Source organism: Pogona vitticeps, chromosome 6 (genome assembly GCF_051106095.1).
Source record: "Pogona vitticeps strain Pit_001003342236 chromosome 6, PviZW2.1, whole genome shotgun sequence".
NCBI lineage: Eukaryota > Metazoa > Chordata > Lepidosauria > Squamata > Agamidae > Pogona > Pogona vitticeps.
The window spans coordinates 112,142,738-112,163,102 of NC_135788.1; the positions used below are offsets into that span (position 1 = coordinate 112,142,738).

The following is a 20,365-nucleotide window of genomic DNA, read 5'->3' on the forward strand; positions in this document are numbered from 1 at the left end:
AACCAACATTTAATATGACTTGGGAAAACATCGCAGTCAGAATCTCTGTAGCTGGTCCATACTTTAGGAACTTTCTCTTCAGTCATGGAAGACTCACTAGAGGTGGAGTTGGCCCATATTTTGTTGATATCATAAATGTGTCAGCATCTAATACAAAAACCAACAGTACTGAACTCACTCCTTTCTTGCCCTTTCTGGAAAAGCCCTGAGGTAGTTGACTAGTGATACACATTTGTAGATATAGAACAGCTAAGTTGCTCTACTAGTAATTATATGCTGTATATACATACCTGAGGTCTACATAAGAATAAGTATGGTAATGAGGTTAAGTGAGGGGGAACTTGTCACTGCCATAATTTTTGGTGTTTCTGTAGTCTGAGCTTTTGCCTTCATTTTGTGAAAGATGGGTGTCCATGGTGAGTAGTGTAGCTTCTTACTTGAAGTTTGATGCATAGTGCTTCTAACGCAGCTTCCACAGAAGCAGTCTTCATTTATGCAGTGTACTGACATCTGATCTTGAAAACCATCTTCAGACCAATTTTGGGGTTGGCTTCTACCCATACCTTCCTTGTTTACACCTGGTCTGGCATGGGTGCTTTTAAATGCTGATGTTGACAGAAATAAGAGTGCACTCTCATGGAAAAGGATTCAGTTTTTCCTATTTCTCAGGGTGCTTTGAGATTCCTTATGTTTTGGCCTTTTTTTAGCAGTTTTGGTGGCTCAAGAAATCATGTGATTTTTTTCTTGTTTTCTGTTACATACCTTTTTTAAAAAAATATTTGAAAAGCATATGGAAAACACTGCAATAAATTGACGTGAAAATAAACAAAACCCCACTTCAGAACCCAGTGCTATCCCTCTTCCAAGAGTAGTTTCACTTTCTTTATCCTTGTATTTCATACCACCCCATTTCTCTCTAGAAATCTTTTCCTGGTGTCTACCCCTTCCCTTTCAGAGTATTGCATATCAAGCTGCAGCTTTTCCAGATGCTGATCATGTTTATCTGAAAAGTATCATAAAGGGTGTTCGCTCATGATGTTACTGGCAGGCTTTAACTGAAAAACAGGAAACCACGGTGGTTGCAAACTGCCAGCGTGATGACAATACAGTGAAAAACAGGACTTTTTACAGAGAGACACATATGCATTTGACAATTCCTAATCAAGGTAAGTGGATTAATCCTCACACCCTACCTATGTGAATTTCACCAATATGTTCTTCTCTCTTTCCATCCCTCCCTCCCTCTCTCCCTCTCTTTCTCAGAGAATATTTCTGATCAGTTGAAGAAGAATGGTTGAAACCAACTTTTAGAACAGAGCTAAAAATGGAGCTACAGTTTCTGTTTCCCTTGCAGTCGATTGTGCAAGAGCAGAATTTCAAGTGACCTCTATGGGAAGCAGCCTGAAATTGTTTTTATCATATGGGCAATCTGTTCCTTGCATTATCATCATCATCATCATCATCACCATCAAGTGCCTTCAAGTCAATTCTGACTTTTAGTGACCCTTTTCAGGATTTTCCAGGAAAAGAGTACGCAGAAGTGGTTAACCTTCCCTTCCTCTGGGCTTGCCCTGGGATTGTGCAGCTTGCTTAAGGCCACACAGGCTGGCAGTATTCACAGGAGGCACAGTGGGGGAATCAGACTCCCAGCCCAAACTACTGAGCTATCTAGACACCTTCCATTTGCTTGCAACACTTGGTAAAAGTTCTTCCTTTTTGGAGGAAAAATATTATTTCCATGAAACAGCTATATTGATAAGATTGAAACTTAGATTCAAGCAATGTCTTGAATCTAAGTTCAATCTAAAGCAATGTCTTGAATCTAAGGTCTTGTGTATCTCAGATCCTTATATCGCAGTGGGACGCTATTTATGGCTTTGTTTGCATTTTTTTTATGTTGCAGGCAAGTTGGTCTGAAAGACTTGTGTGGCTGGAAGGAAAATATATTTGCCCTAAGGAGTGATCCAAGTCTCAAAAGGTTTTACTTCTGATTTTGGCATTATGCTACAAATGCAGAAATGTACTCAAAATGTCCTTATTTTATCAGTTTGTGGCTGACCGAACCTCTGCAAAGATGATCTAATGAATTCTATGCCTGAAATCTACACAATCTCTCAACACAGTTAAATTATCTACTGTCAGAACTACATACTGTCCAGTCTTAATAAACATTTCAGCTCCATTGTTTTTGAAATCATGGCTTCAGCGCAGAAACCCTCTGCTATTATACTGAAGGCTAGAAGGAACTTAACAAAAGCTCTTCAAGAAGACCTAGAGTTGACTTTGAATGTAGCAAAATACTACCCATTTCTCACTCGGAATGAGTTCTCCTCCTTGAGGCAGATAAAGGATCCACACAAGTGCACAGAAATTCTGATCGACACAGTGCTGCGGAAGGGAGAATCAGCCCACAGACAATTCCTTGATTGCTTGGAAAAGCTGAGGCACGTCTTCCCACGTTTGCAGCCCATTTCTGACTATTTTGAAGTTGGTGAGTGATGCTTTCTAAGATGCTGGTGGGGTGCAGTCTTTTTCTTCCCAAGAGATGCTTCCAGATGGGTGGCTCTGAACCGCGGTTTGTCTGCCTTCCGTGAAAAGTGCAGCTGATTTTCTGCTGTAGTGGAATATTGCGTTTTAAGGGAATATACATTTTTATCAACTCCATTTGTCTTCACCAGTATCTCTGATGAAGCTGATGGGGAAGTCTCAGTATACCGGAGCAGTCGGTTGAAATTCAACATATATTCACTATAACCTGTGCTAGGGGTAGTGTCTTACTTTATCTCATTATTGTTACAATTTTTTTAAATGGCATTACAAATCTTTGCTTGGTATTTAAAGGTAGGCAACTGAAGTATCACTGGGATGTTACGTTGGTAAAACACCAGGGTGTTTATTTTAAAAATATTTTAGAAACTCTGGTCACTATCGGTTTTCCTACATAATCAATGGCAGTAACCAGATATATGTTTTCATTATATTTTTAAACAAGTTGTAGTAGGGAAGGATGACATGAGGCCCATAGACAATACAGTGAATGTGTACTGAGCTGCAATATGTCCTTAAATCATTACTTGCACATTTAAGGTTAGCTTTTTTAGTAAACAATATTTTACAGTCTAACTTTTAAAAAAGGAGAATTATTTGGTGGAGGGGGTGATGCTGCTCCGCTTTCCAGGGCAGCACAACAGGTGGAATTAAAGAAAACAGAACTTGCAGTATGTGTCTTGTCAAATTGTTCTGCACACACAGTGCCAAGAAGACTGATAACCAGCAACTACATAGGGAATGCACGGTTCTTATATGGTTCTCATGAAATAAGACTGGCAAAAGTGTTCATGTGTTAAATTTAATTTAAAAAAAATCAAAGGCTTCCTGTCTGCCTGCTCCTCCTTTCTTTTAATGTCTCATTTTATTTTTGCAATTTTATTTTATTACTTCTTGTTTCACCACCGTGCCTTGTTTTCCTTTTCACTATTGTATTATAGGATTGACAGTCTGGGATCAGGGAGCTGGGATTTATACTGAGCCGTTGCTTGCAGAGGATGAAGAAGATCCTTGGGAAATGGTCATGTGTGACAGGAACTCTACTGAAGAGGTAGGGATCTGTCTGTCTGTGGGTCAGTTAAGTTTGCCTTCGATCCCTGCATCGGAAAAGGCAGGACAGAAACAAAAATACAGCAACAACAAATATCCGGATGCCTTGATTGTTGACCATGCTTTAGATTTCCCACAACACCTCAAAGCGACACTACATGGAGCACATTGTGTGCAATTAAAGTTGTGGGCTCGAGCTAACCACTCAGTATGCTTCAGTACCAGATCAAGGAAATGGCTTTGAAGAGAGGATGGATCAGTGACACACATAGAGTTTCAACTTTTTGTCACTTTCCTTTTAGTCTGTATGTCGATAGGAATGTCAGTCTTTGCATGTCATGTTCTTAGACAGAAGAACAAGGAATTTCAAAATTTTCTTCATCCCACGAGAGTTTTGTTGCTCTCTCAATAGAGAAGAGAGCAGGATCAAGGCAGATGGATTAGTATGCCATGGTGTGCATACTACCAGGTGAGGCTATGGTTTAGCCCTTTAAATTCAGCCATTCCCGGACTTTGAGAGGGATTGTAGGCTTTGGAGTGCCCAGAGGTTTGTGGCAGTGCTCATGTTGGCTCTGGTTCTTCCAATGTGATATCCATTTGGGCCCTAACTTTTTTCTGCTTACCTGCTTGTTTCTGGTTTTGATCCTGCTGGGCCTGTTTACACAAGCGGCTACTACCGTATTTTTCCCATGTATAAGACTATACATTTGTCTAACAGCTTTAGACTAAAAATTGAGGGTTGTCTTATATACGGAAGTAAGCTGAGGAGAGAAAAAACACGTGGAGGGGAAAGCAGGGATCAAAGCGATCCTGCAGGGCTTTGATCCCTGCTTTCCCCTCCACTTGCTAAGCCTTAGCAAAAGGAAAGTAGGGATCAAAGCGCTGCAGGATGGCTTTGATCCTTGCCTTCCCCTCTGCTTACTAAGTCCCATGGGACTTAGCAAGTGTAGGGTGAAAGGATCAAAGCGATCCTGCACTGCTTTGATCCCTTTCCCCCTACACTTGCTAAGCCCCACTTGGATTTCTTAATTTTGGGTTAGAAAAATGGGGGCACCTTATACATGGGGGAGTCTTATACACAGAAAAATACAGTAACTAGCAGTAAGATATGTTTCGTTTGTTTGCAGGATCTTCCTGAAAAAGTCAAACCGGAGGTGATTTGGAGTAGTTCACAAACCAACCAAAAATCTTTCAGGTGAGCCTAACAGCCTGCCTTATTCTAGACAACAAGCTGGGATTTATGTAATGAGGAAGTGCTAAAGAAGGGGGGAAAGTTTAAACAAGAAAGGTGGACCATGTGACACATCAGATAGTTTTGGACTGGAACTTGTCCTTTGTCTTCAGGGCATCTACAGCGTTCTCTCTGCCAGGGCTACGGTTGTGCTGCATGGCCAGTGAAAAGGACTGACAGATGAATGAGTTGGTTGGTTGGGATTTCAGTGCCAGGTGTGAAAACAAAGGAGGTGTAGAAATATGTCAGACAAAGTTAAAATATAGAAAAACAGCCAGTCTTTGACTTTGTTTATAATACAACTTTAATAACCAACCAATAAATGCAGAGGAGCAAATGCATAGCTGTAGAAGAATAAATAGAAGGTTGAAGCACAATAAGAGAAACTGTATGGATGAGGTGAAAAAGCCATGCCAATGCGGTCACATATAGTGAAGTATAATCGAAGTATTTCTAAATACAGAGTAAAGGATGCTGAATACCCATCAGGTGTATCATGATCATGATCATAATATACCAGCTGGGTATCATGAACACGATCTTCATAAATTATGTTCCTTGTAACTCAAGGTGGCATAGTTAGGGCTAAATCCAATTGTTAATGCAGACTAGAGTAGACCCAATGACTAAAATCTTGTTGCTCAGCATAGTAAATTGCTCAAAAGTAGGCACATTGAAACAATGTGTAATTAGTCTTTCTTTCATTATTTGTATGAAAATACTGCACAATCCAGCCATTCACATAAACCAAAATAAATAATAAAAAGAAGTCCTCTTTCTGCCCCCCCAAAATGCACATGTACGTAGCTGTATGTCATGTAAATGAATATTTTAAAAGCAATTTCAAGCATGGTAAACCTGATGCCAAAACAGGAGTATTATGATATATAGTCAGGACCTAAGATGCAGTTACAGTAAGCCCATTTGAATCAACGGAACTTACATAGGAGATGACTCACCAAATCCCCAATGATTCAGTGGGCCTCCTCTAATGATATTTACTACACTAATCAACAGGATTTTGACCATTGAATCAAAAAGTGTTACATAAATATTAACAATTTTTATTCCTTCAGTTGGTCTAAGAATTGCAGTCAGCCTGTGAGATTTCCAAATGGCCTTCCATCCCAACACTAATCAGGCCCAGACCTTTAAGAGTCAACAAATTCCTTTGACATATAGCTTTGGTTAATTCTCTCTAGACTGTTTGATGGATTGCTCATTGATTCTTCATAAGATGTGCATGTTTTGAAGCCTATGTGTGTCTTCAAAAACCCATCAAACAGGAAATACCACAAGCTGTATCTTTCAGTTCCATTCTGCTCTTGTCGCTTTCAGGCTGCAGGCTGGTGAGAGGAGTTCTTTCCGCTGTGCTTATACCAATCTTGCCTTTGACACCAAAGAAGATGTAACCCTAACATACCAGTTTGATTCATGGCCTAAAAACCTGAATGAAGGAAAGACAGAAGAGTTGAGTGTTGCTGGACCATTGCTTATAATTGAAGCAGATTCGAAAGAGGCTGTAACAGCCATTCACTTCCCACACTTCTTGTGTCTTTCAGGTATGTTAGGACATGGTTCCAAGAGTGTATCCATTATAGCACAAATCCAAATCAAGAATTACTGAATCAAGAACAACTGCCATGTGATAAGTGCATTTTCAGGGCCAGCCCTGCCATTAGACAAGGCGATGGCACTGCCTCATAGAGCAGGTTTTGTTTCACGTGAAATGAGAGCAAATTGGAAGTTGCCCGACTTGTTACTTTTACAACAGTAAATTTTCCGGTTGCAGGGTTATTACAAAGTTGTATAGGGTTACCAAATCTTGATGGGTAAATTACAGTTACAGTGGTAGATATCCACAAAGACCTCTCATTCAATCAACAAAATACAGTGGTGCCTCACTAGACAGTTACCCCGCATGACAGTTTTTTCGCTAGACATTGACTTTTTGCTACCGCTATAGCGATTTGCAAAACAGTGATTCCTATGGGGGAATTTCGCTGCACAATGTTTGGTCCCTGCTTCGCAAACCAATTTTCGCTAGACAACGATTTTGACAGCTCCCTCCGTGCTCACAAAACGGGTGTTTTCAGGACCTGAGCTTCGCAAGATAGCAATTTAAACAGCTGATTGGTGGTTTGCAAAGCGGCTTTCCTATGGCCATTCTTCACTAGACAACGACGATTCTACCCCATTGGAACACATTAAACAAGCTTCAATGCATTCCAATGGGGAAATGCTTTTCACTAGACAATGATTTTGCTAAACAGCGATTTCAGTGGAATGGATTATCATCGTCTAGCGAGGCACCACTGTATTGTGAAATGTGGACTCCGTGCCCTGTAGCATAGGATGTATGCAAACCAGAACATTGGAAGTCACTGTAGACCAGTGGATCTTCCCAATAGGCCAGGAGTGATCATCTCTAAATGTTTTAGAATGATTATGACTAGCACCACCCTTGGTTGTCTTGAGTGAGATAGATGGAAGCTTTAACTCAAAACTTCTCGACTCAAACTGAATTGCTCATCCCATCTGGAACAGATCCCTTGAAATTACAGGATACATATGTGCTGATCAAGCAGCTGCTTCAGTAGGCCTGTTTTAGCATGGACTAGTAAATGGATTTAGGTTCTAGAGATTGCTTTCCACTGCACAGAAATGGATTTCTGCAATGAATATCATAGGTAAAAAGGAGTGCAAAAGAGAAATATCTCGCAAAAACAGTATCCTGTTAAGTCTGCAAATATATAAGCCTACTGGTTGTTGTGGGTTTTTCTGGCTCTTTGGCCGTGTTCTGAAGGTTGTTCTTCCTAACGTCTCACCAGTCTCTGTGACTGGCATCTTCAGAGAACAGGAGTAGCACTCTGTGCTCTGGTGCAGTTTCTTTGGGAGTTGAGTATTTATAGCTGTGGGATCAGCTTTTGTCCTTTTCAGGAGATGGGTAATTATGGTGATCAGTGTGTTTTTGTTGTGGGTGTATTGTTGTGATAAGGAGGAGAGATTGTCTGTCACTGTGATTGATGGGTGTTGTTAGCTGATCTTTTGTCTAGATTATACCTCTTTTGGAACAGAATCCTTTCCTCTAATTCTTTAAGAAGTGTCACATGCATGAATGACTGTGTTATTTTTCTTCTTATGGTGATGATGATTTAATATCCAGTAAACAAATTAATTAGATGACCCAGTTCTAATCGTCTTTCCATTTTCTGTTCTTCTTTTTTTGCTAGTTTCAGATACCACCGTCTAGCATTAGTGTGACATATAAATTGTACGATTTGAGTGTAAAAATCAGCCATCAAACAGACAATCAAGATATGGAAAAGGTTGGGGAGATTGGCATCTTCCCACTCGTGGCCTGGTAGCATTCTCACCACGCACAGTGGGTGTGAACTTCCCGGAAGAGAATGAGCTAGAGCTCTTCATAATGAAATACTCTCCAGGGTGATCATATCCGGCTGCTTACTTTGGTCCATGTTTCCTTTGCTCTCCTTTGCCAGGGGAAGAAAACTCCAAAGTTCGAATTGCATATCTTGTCAGAGGGAAGGTGAGTCTGGAGAAACCAGACAGTGTGGGACCATCTCACGTAGAGGTGAAGAACCCTAAGTATGGTCCAGGTGGAGTTGTTTTGGAAAAGTGTTCACATCAGCAAGAAATAAAGGTCCATGCTGTGGCACTTCTGTACCAAGTCCTTTCGACCTCCCGCCCAACATTCCATCTGTATCTGCTCCCCAATGATCCTTCTCGGAGGAAGGTAATTAAGCACACTATAAATACTCAGATCACTCTCATACCATTTCTGACAAAGTTCCTTCCAGTCACCTATAGTTTTGAAAAATAGCTTCCCCTTGGTCTGAAACAGTTCAAGAGGAACCCAAAATAATGCATCCCTGAACTATTTATTTATTTATTTATTTATTTATTTATTTATTTATTTATTTATTTATTTATTTATTTATTTATTTATTTATTTATTTATTTATTTATTTATTTATTTATTTCTATCCCGCCTATCTGATCATATTAGACCACTCTAGGCGGCTTACAGTAAAAACAACAATGCAATTTTAAGACTTTACAGCAGAAACGTAAATAAAAAAAATAAAGAACAGAATAAGAAAAAAAAAAGATCGTCAAGGGTTTTCTGTTGGGAAGGCCCGCCTATACATCAATGTTTTTAGTTGTTTCTTAAAAATGCCCAGCGAGGGAGCCGCGCGAATCTCAGGGGGCAAGTTGTTCCAAAGGCGAGGAGCCACCGCCGAGAAGGCCCGGTTTCTGGTCTTTTCCTTTCGGGCCTCTCTCGGCGTTAGGCTTCTCAGCCTTATCTCCTGGCTCGCGCGAGTGACACGGGTAGATCTAGGTGGGAGAAGGCGTTCCGCCAAGTATCGAGGTCCTAAACCGTTTAGGGCTTTGTAAGTAAGCGTTAACACTTTGAAATCAATGCGGAATCGGATGGGCAGCCAATGCAATGCGGCCAGAGTGGGGGAGATATGTTGGTATCTTCTCAGCCCACTAAGTAGTCTGGCCACCGCATTCTGCACCACCTGTAGTTTCCGCAGCAATCTCAAAGGTAGCCCCACGTAGAGCGTTGAAGTCTGCCCCAAGGTGAGCAGTTCTAAAATAGTTCATGTAGGGAACTCACAGTCTGAGCTCCATGAAAGGGAGCAACTCAGCCTAGGGTAAGATTTGCTTACCTCCTGTGATAGAGGGCCTAGGTGGGAAATCTGAGAGCAACACAGCGTTCTTCTGTTTGCCTCTTTGCCACAGGAACTGAAGTTCAGAAACCTGGATGCTAGTATGGAGTAGCAGTACCTTGAAGTGTATGCTGAGAGCATGGAAAACAAACTAGACAAAAAAATTTAGAGGGTATAAAATATCTGATTGTGTAGGTTTGGGGTGGGTGAGGTATGGGGTGGCCCTCCAGGATCCAGTATTTGACACCAACTGCAAGTGGATCTCCAGTTTTTCAGGTGATGGTTCTTTAGCACTGTCTGGAGATATCGGAACTTGAACCTGGAGCCGTCTGCATTCAAAACAGGTACTCCACCACAGAGGACAGAACGACAGCTTCAGACACAGATAGCCCCAATTCATTTTTTAAAAAAAAGATTGACAATGATGAAGATAACGATGATAAAGAGTTTGAGTGACTTCCTCCATTAATACAGGAATGGGTTGCACATCTGTTTGAATTTGGTGTGTGAAAGCTTAAAACCACAGAGCCACGTGTGAGTCTGCAGAAATGAGAATTAGTTTGGACTAGCAGAGCTACTGGAGAAAAGGGCTTTGTCCTTTTTGTGGAATTAATAATGTTAGCTTTTTAATCGCTACCTGGGTTTATATCTCCTTGTGTGGTGATAGCTCAGACTGTCCAACACATGTTGCTTGGATCTGTTATCCAGTGTGCTGTTGGCCAATTGTCGTCCTAGGTATGTCATGTTTCATCAGTGACCTGTGGAGTCTCATTATATGCTGTAGTAGGATCCAGGAAGTGGCATTGTGGCAAGTAAAAAGGGCCTGGATTTTCAACAGTTCGGCATTTCTTCTAGTGTTGGAAGTTAAGTACCTGCTGGTCCACAAGGAAAAATAAAAGACCAAGTTGGATAAAAAAAAACTTTATTAGGAGCCCTAAAATGTGATACAAGCGATGCAAAGGTGCTATGATATTTCACATTCTTCCTCAGCCCTGATAGCTACGACATTAGAAGGAAAGCCATAAAAATGTGAAAAATCACACTGGATGTGTTGGTTGTTGTGTATTTGTCTGCAACTGCAAGGTGTTGAGGACAGAGCTGTTGCCGTATCAATTGACACCTTCCGGTCAAAGACTGTAAATGATGTCTCTCCACTCCCCACTGACCACACACACGGCTGAGTCTTGGGCAACAGCTTCAGGAAAGTGGTAATTAAAAATGCTATCAAATGCTACATAATTGACTTTGTTGCCCTTCCCAGGCTGTCCATGAAAATGAACTGACCAGCCGTTCAAAGAGAGTGCAGAAACCCCCGGAGACAGCTAAGCCTCTGGTGTTTGGCTCTTCCTTCTTTGTACGGGGATCCCTTGAGGTTGAAGTCTGCCCCAAGGTGAGCAGATCTAAAATAGTTCATGTAGGGAACTCACAGTCTGAGTTCCATGAAAGGGAGCAACTCAGCCTAGGGTAAGATTTGCTTACCTCCTGTGATAGAGGGCCTAGGTGGGAAATCTGAGAGCAACACAGCGTTCTTCTGTTTGCCTCTTTGCCACAGGAACTGAAGTTCAGAAACCTGGATGCTAGTATGGAGCAGCAGTACCTTGAAGTGTATGCTGAGAGCATGGAAGACAAACTAGATCTCAGTCTGGTAGAAAAAACTGAGGATGAAGTCATCTGGGAAGCATGTGTGAGAAGAGGTGAGTCTTGATAGGAGGAAGACCTCACTACTGGACGGAAGCATGGAAATCTGGATTAATTAGAGCATCCTGGGCACCTTCCTTCCTTGACATCTTCATTTCTGCTCTCTTTCAGATGACTTGACGCCTTCCAGTTTTTTCTCAGGGCAAGGTCAGTAGAGATGGAAAGGCCCATAATATTTTAAAATTTCCTGGGCTGGGTCTCAGGTCATCTGTCTTTTTCTTGTTCCAGTGATGGGCAGTGCACCAAAGACCATCCGTGACCACCTGGAGTATATCCTTGAGGACATGGAAAAAACTGATCTCAAAAGGTTCAAGAACAAACTGAGTGAGTTTCCCATTAAGCAAGGCTTCGACAACATCCCAAGCGGGAGGCTGGAAGAAGCTGATGCCCAGGATCTCAGTAAACTGCTCACCAGCTTCTACACAGAGGCTTACGCGGTGGAGGTGACATTTGAAGTGCTGGATGCCATCAACCTTAAGCAGCAGGCAGAAAAGCTTCTCCATCTCACTGGATTTGGTAAGGAAAGGGAAAAGCCGAGGGAAACTCGGGGAAGGGAGTTTTGGCAGGTCCAAGCAACCTCTTTCTTGGGGCAGAAGAAAAAATTATTTGGAAGGGTTCCACTGGAGTGGACATCCTTCTTACGATTGTGATGTATTTGGGCTAGAGATGGGCATGAGCTGCAACCATCAAGGTTTACTCTGGTTACAGACCTGTTTGCACTACCGTAGGCCCCCTTTAGGGACATGGTGGCACTATTGGTTAAACCACAGAAGCCTCTGTGCTGCAAGGTCAGAAGACCAGCCGTCGTAAGATCGAATCCACGCGACGGAGTGAACTCCCGTCGCTTGTCCCAGCTCTTGCCAACCTAGTAGTTTGAAGGCATGTAAAAATGCGAGTCGATAAATAGGTACCACCTCGGTGGGAAGGTAAAGGCGTTCCGTGTCTAGTCACGCTGGCCATGTGACCACGGAAACTGTCTATGGACAAACGCTGGCTCTATGGCTTGGAAACGGGGATGGGCATCGAGCCCTAGAGTCGGACACGACTAGACTAAATGTCAAGGGGAAGCTTTACCTTTAGGCCCCCATTGGAAAGAGGAAGTTCAAGTTAAATAGGTTAATAAAGTTGTGGCCAGAGTTACCCCATGTACTGTTTGTCTCATTATTCTAGGCTGGGCAGGCAAGGTTTATTGTATCAATGGGGTACATACCATATAATAAAAGGAAACGTATAGATCTCCTTATACACTGAGGAGCCCACTCCCCACCGCCACCAGTCCTGCTAGGCATAGGGAGGTGCTGCACCAATGTTGTACTGCAGTCTCCCATGGCAGAAGGGCTATCTTCTGATATGGACAAACACAAATATTTATAGCCTAGGCTCCCTACAGTGAAACTGGCAGAATGACAGCTATCCTGCTCCAAAAAGAAAGGAAGATGTTATGTGTTGAATGGCACAAACTCCTTCTCTGCCGAAAAAGGTACGTTGACGTGAGCATAATGGGTTATCTGTTCTTATTGTCTCCATCTCTAATAGCAAAATCACCTTCATCTACCATACCCCACAGTAAAAGTGAGAGAAATGAAAGTGGACATACATCCCATTCCATGAAAGAGAAGAAAAAGACAGATGTTTTACCAGGATCATCCACCAAAAGGTAATTTCAGTATTTTAATTATAAACTGAGGGTGCAACTAAATGGCCCCATTATCCCAACTTGCATCAGTCACAGAAACTAATACCTGAAGTAATGGATTCAAATTATGAGAAAGGAGATTTCACCTAGACGTTAGAAAGAATTTCTTGACAGAAAGAGCTGTTCAACAGTGGAATGGACTGCCTTGGAAGATGGTGGGCTCTCCTTTATCAGATGTTTTAAAGCACAGTTTATGAGGCCATTTGTTAAAAGGTAAAGGTAAAGGTTCCCCTTGACAATTTTTGTCCAGTCGTGTTCGACTCTAGGGGGCGGTGCTCATCCCCGTTTCCAAGCCATAGAGCCAGTGTTTTGTCCCAAGACAATCTTCCGTGGTCACATGGCCAGTGCGACTTAGACACGGAATGCTGTTACCTTCCCACCGAGGTGGTCCCTATTGATCTACTTGCATTTGCATGCTTTCGAACCACTAGGTTGGCGGGAGCTGGGACAAGCGACGGGAGCTCACTCCATCGCGTGGGTTCAATCTTACGACTGCTGGTCTTCTGACCCTGCAGCACAGGCTTCTGCGGTTTAGCCCACAGCACCACCACGTCCCTGAGGGTGGCGCTGTGGGCTAAACCGCTGAACTTGTCTGTTGTGCCTTCTGAGAGGCCATTTGTTAGAAACCACTTATTAGGAATGTGTTAGCTATAGATTTTCTGCTTTAGTAGGGAGCTGGACTAGAAGACCCTTGGTCTCCCTTTCCAGCCCTACCATTCTATGAAAATTAATGTTACATCAACATAGGCCAAAAGCACAACACTTGCTAAAAGCACTGTAAAATTAATGGCCAGTGTCCTATTGAATAGTTTCATGTGCATGGACGCCCAACTGTGGAAGCTGCCAAGGCAGTCTGATGATGTACCAGTCATATGTGCCAGGCACATAACTAGCATTTGGTCAGATTGTTGAAGAAGCTTCTGCAATAGGAGCTCCATGTACATAAATATTGAGCAGAATACTGGCCAATGACGTTATTATTGTTTGATTATTATACAGTTTTTCATGCCCTGTCTTAACACGAGAACTTGCAGTTCTAACACTAGAACATGCCTTGTGTTAACTCTAGAACTATTTTCTTCCTCAGCAGTTTTCCATGGTGAGCACTATCTGGACCTTCTGTCCATCCAAGGAATCAAATTATTGTAGCCTATGGTGTTCACCATAATGAGCTGACAGATAAATATAGGCTTTTAAGCATCCTGCACGCTGGAAACAGCCGAAATAAGCCACTGGAAGTAAGGAGAAGACAGAAATATGTAGCACACATAGAGAGAATGGCTGCAATTAGGACAGGCTCTCTCAATGAAGGCAACATACAGAGGAGATGACTCATTGGGTCCCCACTGATTCAGCGGGCCTACTCTAGTTGCAACTTACTTTTGGATTTCAGTCAATGAGAGGAAAGGAAATCATAATCACAAAGCACTGTAGTCTCTAATTGCCATTCAAGGATTTTTTTTTTGTTCTGCATTTCCTGGTGAAGGATCATTATGGTCCAAAGGCATGGCATGGTGATATTTTTCTTTGTCTGCTCCCCCCCCCAGGTGGCCTATCAATGACAATTTCAGTAGTCCTAAAGGCCAATAGCTAAACTCACTCAATTTTTGAGTTGAAAGTAACTTAGGTGCTGATGGTGGTACATGATGAGAACCCAGGTTGTCCTGGATGTAGAAGTCACTAATATAAGCCCTGTTTAGAAGGATGAGAAAGGAGGTCTAGGGAACACCTTTGCTGAAGCTGCAGCCATAGTTCCCTGTTCCGAAGTAGATCGATTAACTGATTCAGTCTCGGGAACTGCCTGATAAATCTGTTAGGTTTCAACTCTCCCCTCTCTCCCCCACAACCCGTGGAATAAATAACCATTTCTGCCTTAGAGCACTGGAAGAAGTGACAGTGTCAGATGATGAGATGTTCAAAGGACGAAAAGAGTTAACTGACACCCCCCAGAAGGAGCAATACGATGTTGAAGGTGAGTTGCGTTCTTGATCTGCCATCAAAGAGGAAGAAGAAGAGGATAAATGGAAAATTCCAAGGAGTCAAATCAAAGATGGTTGTTTATAATCCAGAAGTTGGGGAGTGGGGTTGAGGAACAGCTTGCCTGTTGTGCCTTCTGAGAAAGGGGCCAACCAAAATCAGCTGGGCTGTAAGGTGGCTGAGGGGGTTGTGTTCCCAGCCACTTGTGTCCCAGAGAGCCCCCACAGGAGGGACTAGCAAACCTCTTCTGAATATTTCCTATACAGAAATCTCTAGGAGGGTCACCAAGTCAGAATTTACTTGATGGCATAGAATTATTAACTCACTCCTATCAGAATCCTTTATTGATTCAAACACTGTTGTGAGAAACTAGAGCAGTGAAGGCTACTGTTTCCATTAAATTAAAGCTCAATAGGAGCTATTTCCTTCAAATCAGTAGTTCTCACTGTGGGCTTGGTTCCCAGGGAAATGGCGTGGTAAGAAAGAATCGTTCCAGAAAGCTCCGGGAAGGAATAGATACCTCAGGCCGGTAGAGAGCATCTGTTCCCTCCCAAACTGAAGGATAAGGAGGGAAAAATCATAGTGGCACAGCACTTGCCTAAAATTCAATTCATTTTAATATATGGCAATATTTTAATAAGTAAAGCTTGGGTGGTTGTTCTGTTTGTTGAATTTAATCATGGTCATATTGACTTGGCAGCAGATGATTTTAACAGTGGTAGCATTTTTATCCCATCCCATGGCTTTCCCCTGACAAAATGGATCCCTAGGAAACCTGGATACAGTGGTGCCACACATAGCGACGTTAATCTGTTCCGGATTAATCGTCGCTATCCGGAAACATCGCTATGCAGATGGAAAAACCCCATAGGAACGCATTAAACTCCATTTAATGCGTTCCTATGGGCCAAAAACTTACCGTTATGCGAAGATCCTCCATTGCGCCGCCATTTTCGCCGCCTTGGTAAGCGAGGAAATCGCGCGAAAATGCTTGCAGCGGCCATTTTGTGCACCCGGTGGCCATTTTCGAACCGACAATCAGCTGTTCTAAAAACATCGCAATGCGAAGATCGGTAAGCGAAATGCTTACCGATCACCGCAATGCGATGTTTACCTTATCTAAACATCGCAATGCAATCGCATTAGCGATCGCAAAAAACAGAATGCTATGCGGATTCATTGTTAAACGGTGCGCTCGTTAAGCGAGGCACCACTGTATCTTGTGGCGAGAATTTGAAATTCTTAATTTCCAAGCTGCCGCAGCTGATGTCATTGTCAGCCTTACACAGCATAAGTTACACTACTGATTTTCAGCTAGTTTGTCTTTTCCCTGAAAGGCTACTTTTCTACATGCCTGTCATTCTTCCTAAGAGCTAGATAGAATGACTGAAGTGTGACTGCACAGAATATGCAAGTACATGGAGGATGGAACGGAAAGGAGAAATAGCACCGGGTGCTAATGGAAAACTACCAGAGAGTCTGATCTGCTCTATAGGGCACTGGATACCATTGATGTCAGTATATTTTTCTTCTCTCTCTGCAGGAAGAACAATAGCTGTTATAGACTTTCTGTGGACACTAAAGTTATCAAAATATAGAAGCAAGAAACTCACCCTGAGAGAGGTGCTGGAAATCAGTTCAAGATCTCTGAAGCATAATGCGCCTCAAAGCTTGGAGGACTTGCCGTGGCATTTTGTGAGAAAAGTCTTCACTCTGGATGTAACAGCCAGGAGCACAATACTGATGTGGGGAGAGTGGGATTATGGAGACACCAAGGGAAAAGAGAACAAACAGAGAGGGTGGGATGATATGTCCTTATCTCGTTGGACGGCGGCTGAAGATTCTGTGAACATTCTTGACCTCCTCTGTGCTGTCCTTCTTTGTTCAGACAGGATGCTTCAGCAGGAGATCTTCTCCAGGATGTCCCTGTGCCAGTTTGCTCTGCCTTTGCTCCTGCCCCCCTTAGAGAAACCAGAGTGCACCCTGATGCTCTGGGCCATGCGGGACATTGTGAAACAATGGACGCCCCATTCCCTGGCTGAAAGCAGAGGCTTTAGGGAGGAGACCCTGGTGCTGACACCCATGCCAACCATCTCCTTTGTGCGGATGGGGAGACCTAAGCTCTCCAAGTCCAAACTCCTGAATGAATTTCTCAGCTCCACCGAGCAGAACCACGATTTCTTTGTCCATCAAGACACAGAGGGCGGGAACATTCCTCGAGGGATTGCTGATGGACTGGTGGAGATGGCCTGGTATTTCCCAGGAGGCCAGAAAAGTCTGGATCTCTTCCCAGAGCCACTTGCCATTGCGAATCTCCGTGGAGATATTAAATCACACAGGAAGCAATTCAGCTTTTTAACACAGGTCTCCTCAGCGGTGTTTATAATTGTTGAATGCATCGGTGAGAAGGAATACGCCCTTTTGTCATCGCTGAAGAAATCATCAGTTCACTACTACTTTATCCTGGAAGAGGGTAGCAGACAATTTGAACAAACATATTCTCTCACCAAGAAATTACTTCCTCTTCTTGAAGTCAGTGTACAGATATTAGTGAAATCTGCCTCAACAAATATGGCAGAGTTTGTGAAAAAGCTGCAATCTAGAGTGCACAAAACTATAAGTTCTCATCCTGAGCAAATAGCTGTACAAGGTATGGCTGCTGTGTCATATGGCCTTGCCATCTTGGTAGATGAAGATAGCGAAGAATGTCAAAATGCTCGCAGACGTGCAAAAAAGGTGACAGAAAACATAAAAGATGTTGCAAATTATAGGAGAGAAACACTAAAATTCCAGGAGTATCTACTGAAAAACCAGGCAGAAGCAGAGAAAGAAATGCACAGAATGGAGAGTCCAAAATGGGGAAGTAGGTTACTGGCACTCCATAAACAAGTGAATACGTATGATCTCACAAGCGGCCTGTCTGATTTTTTCAGCAATTTGCAATCTGCAGAGAAACACTATTTCTTAAAATGGATGAAGTTTTATCTGGATCGTATCTCTCAAATGCACCTTGCTAAATTAGAGAGACACTCCAAGGAGAAGCAGACGTCTGCTGCTTCCCTAGGAGTTGAACATTTCATGCGTGAATTGGGGCAGGTTTATGAGGCAAAACATCTGACCATTAAAGAGGGAAAATCAGGAAAAAACCTCAGCCAGCTGGTTGATTTGCCAAAGATCACAGCTGACTTGATGCTGGAAGGGTTTACTTTAGAGTTGTTTGATGAAGATGTCTCCAACACTCCCCTGCAATGGATAAGTGATGTTCTGACCGAACTCCACAACAAATTAGAAGGTCAATCCAAAATTATGGTGATAACTGTGTTGGGAGTGCAGGGAACGGAGAAATCCACTCTTCTCAATACCATGTTTGGGCTGCAGTTTGCTGTTAACAGAGGCCAATATGGACGCAGTGCGTCCGTGGCATTTCTTAAAGTTACAGAGGACTTGGCTGAGGATCTGGGTTGTGATGCCATCCTAGTGATAGACACAGAAGGCTTAACATCTCCTGCCATGGTGAAGGTGGAAGGCGCCTATCTGCGCAATATTAATAATTTAGCCACTCTAGTAGCTGGGCTGACTGACATCACCATAGTGAACATGGCCAGGGAGAACACTACTGAAATTAAAGATGTCTTCCAAATGGTGGCCTGTGCTTTCCTTGAGAGGAAGATGACTGGTCAAAAGCCCAATTGCCAGTTTGTTCATCAGAATGTCAATAGTGGTTTGGCTGTCATACAAAAACTGTTGGACAGGAGGCAGCTTTTAGAACAGCTTGATGGAATGATCCAGGCTGCAGCTAAAGCATATAAGGTTAAACGGAATGTCAGGTTTTCAGACATCATGGACTATGACTCAGGAACCAATAACTGGTGCATCCCAAGTCTGTGGCAAGGAGTTCCACCTATGGCTCAAATCAACAGGGGATACAGTGAGAACGTTTCTGAACTAAAGAAGTACCTCTTTAAAATAATAAAAAGCCGCTCCCACAAAAACCCTCCCAAGGATATCCCTCAGTTGATCGAGTGCTTTAGAAATCTATGGATGCCGTAAAAATGATAAAATCTGCTTCTGAAGTGGGTTCGTAAGTGGTTTATAACCAGCCTTTCATTAAATATTCCAGAAGGCCGGGCCTTCTTCGTGATGGCACCAACTCTGTGGAGTCAGCTCCTGGTGGAGCAGGACCCCTCCCTGCTAATGTTTAGAAGGCAGCTCAAAATGCTGCTTTTCAGGGAAGCTTTCCACAGCGATGCTGCTTAATGTTACACCTTTTGCCCTGATCTTAGAGAAATAATGCGCTTTTGGTACCATTTTTCAACTATTTTAACTCTTTTTACTGTTTAGTTTTATATTTATTGTTATATTTTCTTTATCTCATTACGTTGTGAACCACCCTTTCATTAGTGGGATGGTATATAAATTAAATAAATAAATGAACAAACAAACTAAGCAATTGTCAGCATAATGCTTCCCAGACCACCATCATAATGCAAGGTCTGGGTTCTGAACTTAAATTACCATATGCCCAAGTACAGGTTTCATATTGCTCTAAAATTGTGTATTCTTGGGGGCCTGCTCAAGAAAAAATGTATTTCCAGTAGAAAGGCAAAGAACAAGGAACTGGATAAAAGGGCCAGTCACCTCTCAGTCAGCTTGCAGATCAAGTTTACAAGTTTATTAAAAAGATAACATAGAAAGGGGGGGGGAATAAACTGAAGATTCCGGTACCAACATCAGAGAAATAGTGTGTGAAGATGACATATAAGAAACAGAAATTCCCAGCTTTCACTTACTCTAATCAAAACAAAGTCTCTTGCAACAGGCTTCCTCACAAGTTGTGGGAAATTACTACTTGCATGAAATTGACCTCCTGGCTCCCTCCATACTCCATTGAGCTAATATAAAGATGAGCAAGCTGATAATTATCTGCAATCCTTTTTTTAGCCTGGCAGGGAGTCAAGAACAAAACCAGGGCCTGTGGCATAGCGGTATCTCAGTTAACCTCTTTCTTGGTAGGTTGAAATGTCTCGGCTACTCATCCAAACAGCTTCTTCAGTCTGAGGAGAGTTATTACTGCTTTGTTTTCTGGATGTTTTCATAGTGACTGCTTGATAATTGAAACTTCCAGAATTTTCTATGGAATTGATGTCAGGCTGACTGGTCTGTAGTTCCCAGGTTCCCCCTTTTCGCCTTTCCTGTAGCTAGGGTCAACATTAGCCCTCCTCCAATCCTCTGGCACCTCCCCCCCCCCCCCCGTTTTCCATGATTTCAAGAAAATACTGTATAAAACTGCTGCTCTCAGGTCAGTTCTGATATGAAATTAGTGTATAAAGTTCTAAGTTCACAATACAGTAGGAAAGATGATTTTTACAAAATGGAGGATTTTACAAAATGGAGTTTAGGTAGTTTAGACTAATAAGGACCTAAGTGGTGTTGGCGTTGTGTGATAGGCAGAATTTGAGCCCTCTGCCG

General features: G+C 42.6%; 1 protein-coding gene across 1 annotated transcript; it reads left to right on the plus strand.

The window, feature by feature from the left end:
- The first annotated feature begins 918 nt into the window (after positions 1-918).
- LOC110086389 (up-regulator of cell proliferation-like) lies at positions 919-19,795 on the plus strand. Its single transcript, XM_020807279.3, has 13 exons — positions 919-1,166; positions 1,904-2,491; positions 3,489-3,598; positions 4,725-4,792; positions 6,167-6,390; positions 8,332-8,585; positions 10,787-10,915; positions 11,078-11,219; positions 11,335-11,370; positions 11,452-11,739; positions 12,760-12,880; positions 14,797-14,891; positions 16,440-19,795. The coding sequence occupies exons 2-13, from the start codon at positions 2,197-2,199 to the stop codon at positions 18,944-18,946; spliced, it is 4,269 nt and encodes a 1,422-aa protein (XP_020662938.3). The 5' UTR covers positions 919-1,166; positions 1,904-2,196; the 3' UTR covers positions 18,947-19,795.
- The last annotated feature ends 570 nt before the right edge of the window (positions 19,796-20,365 follow it).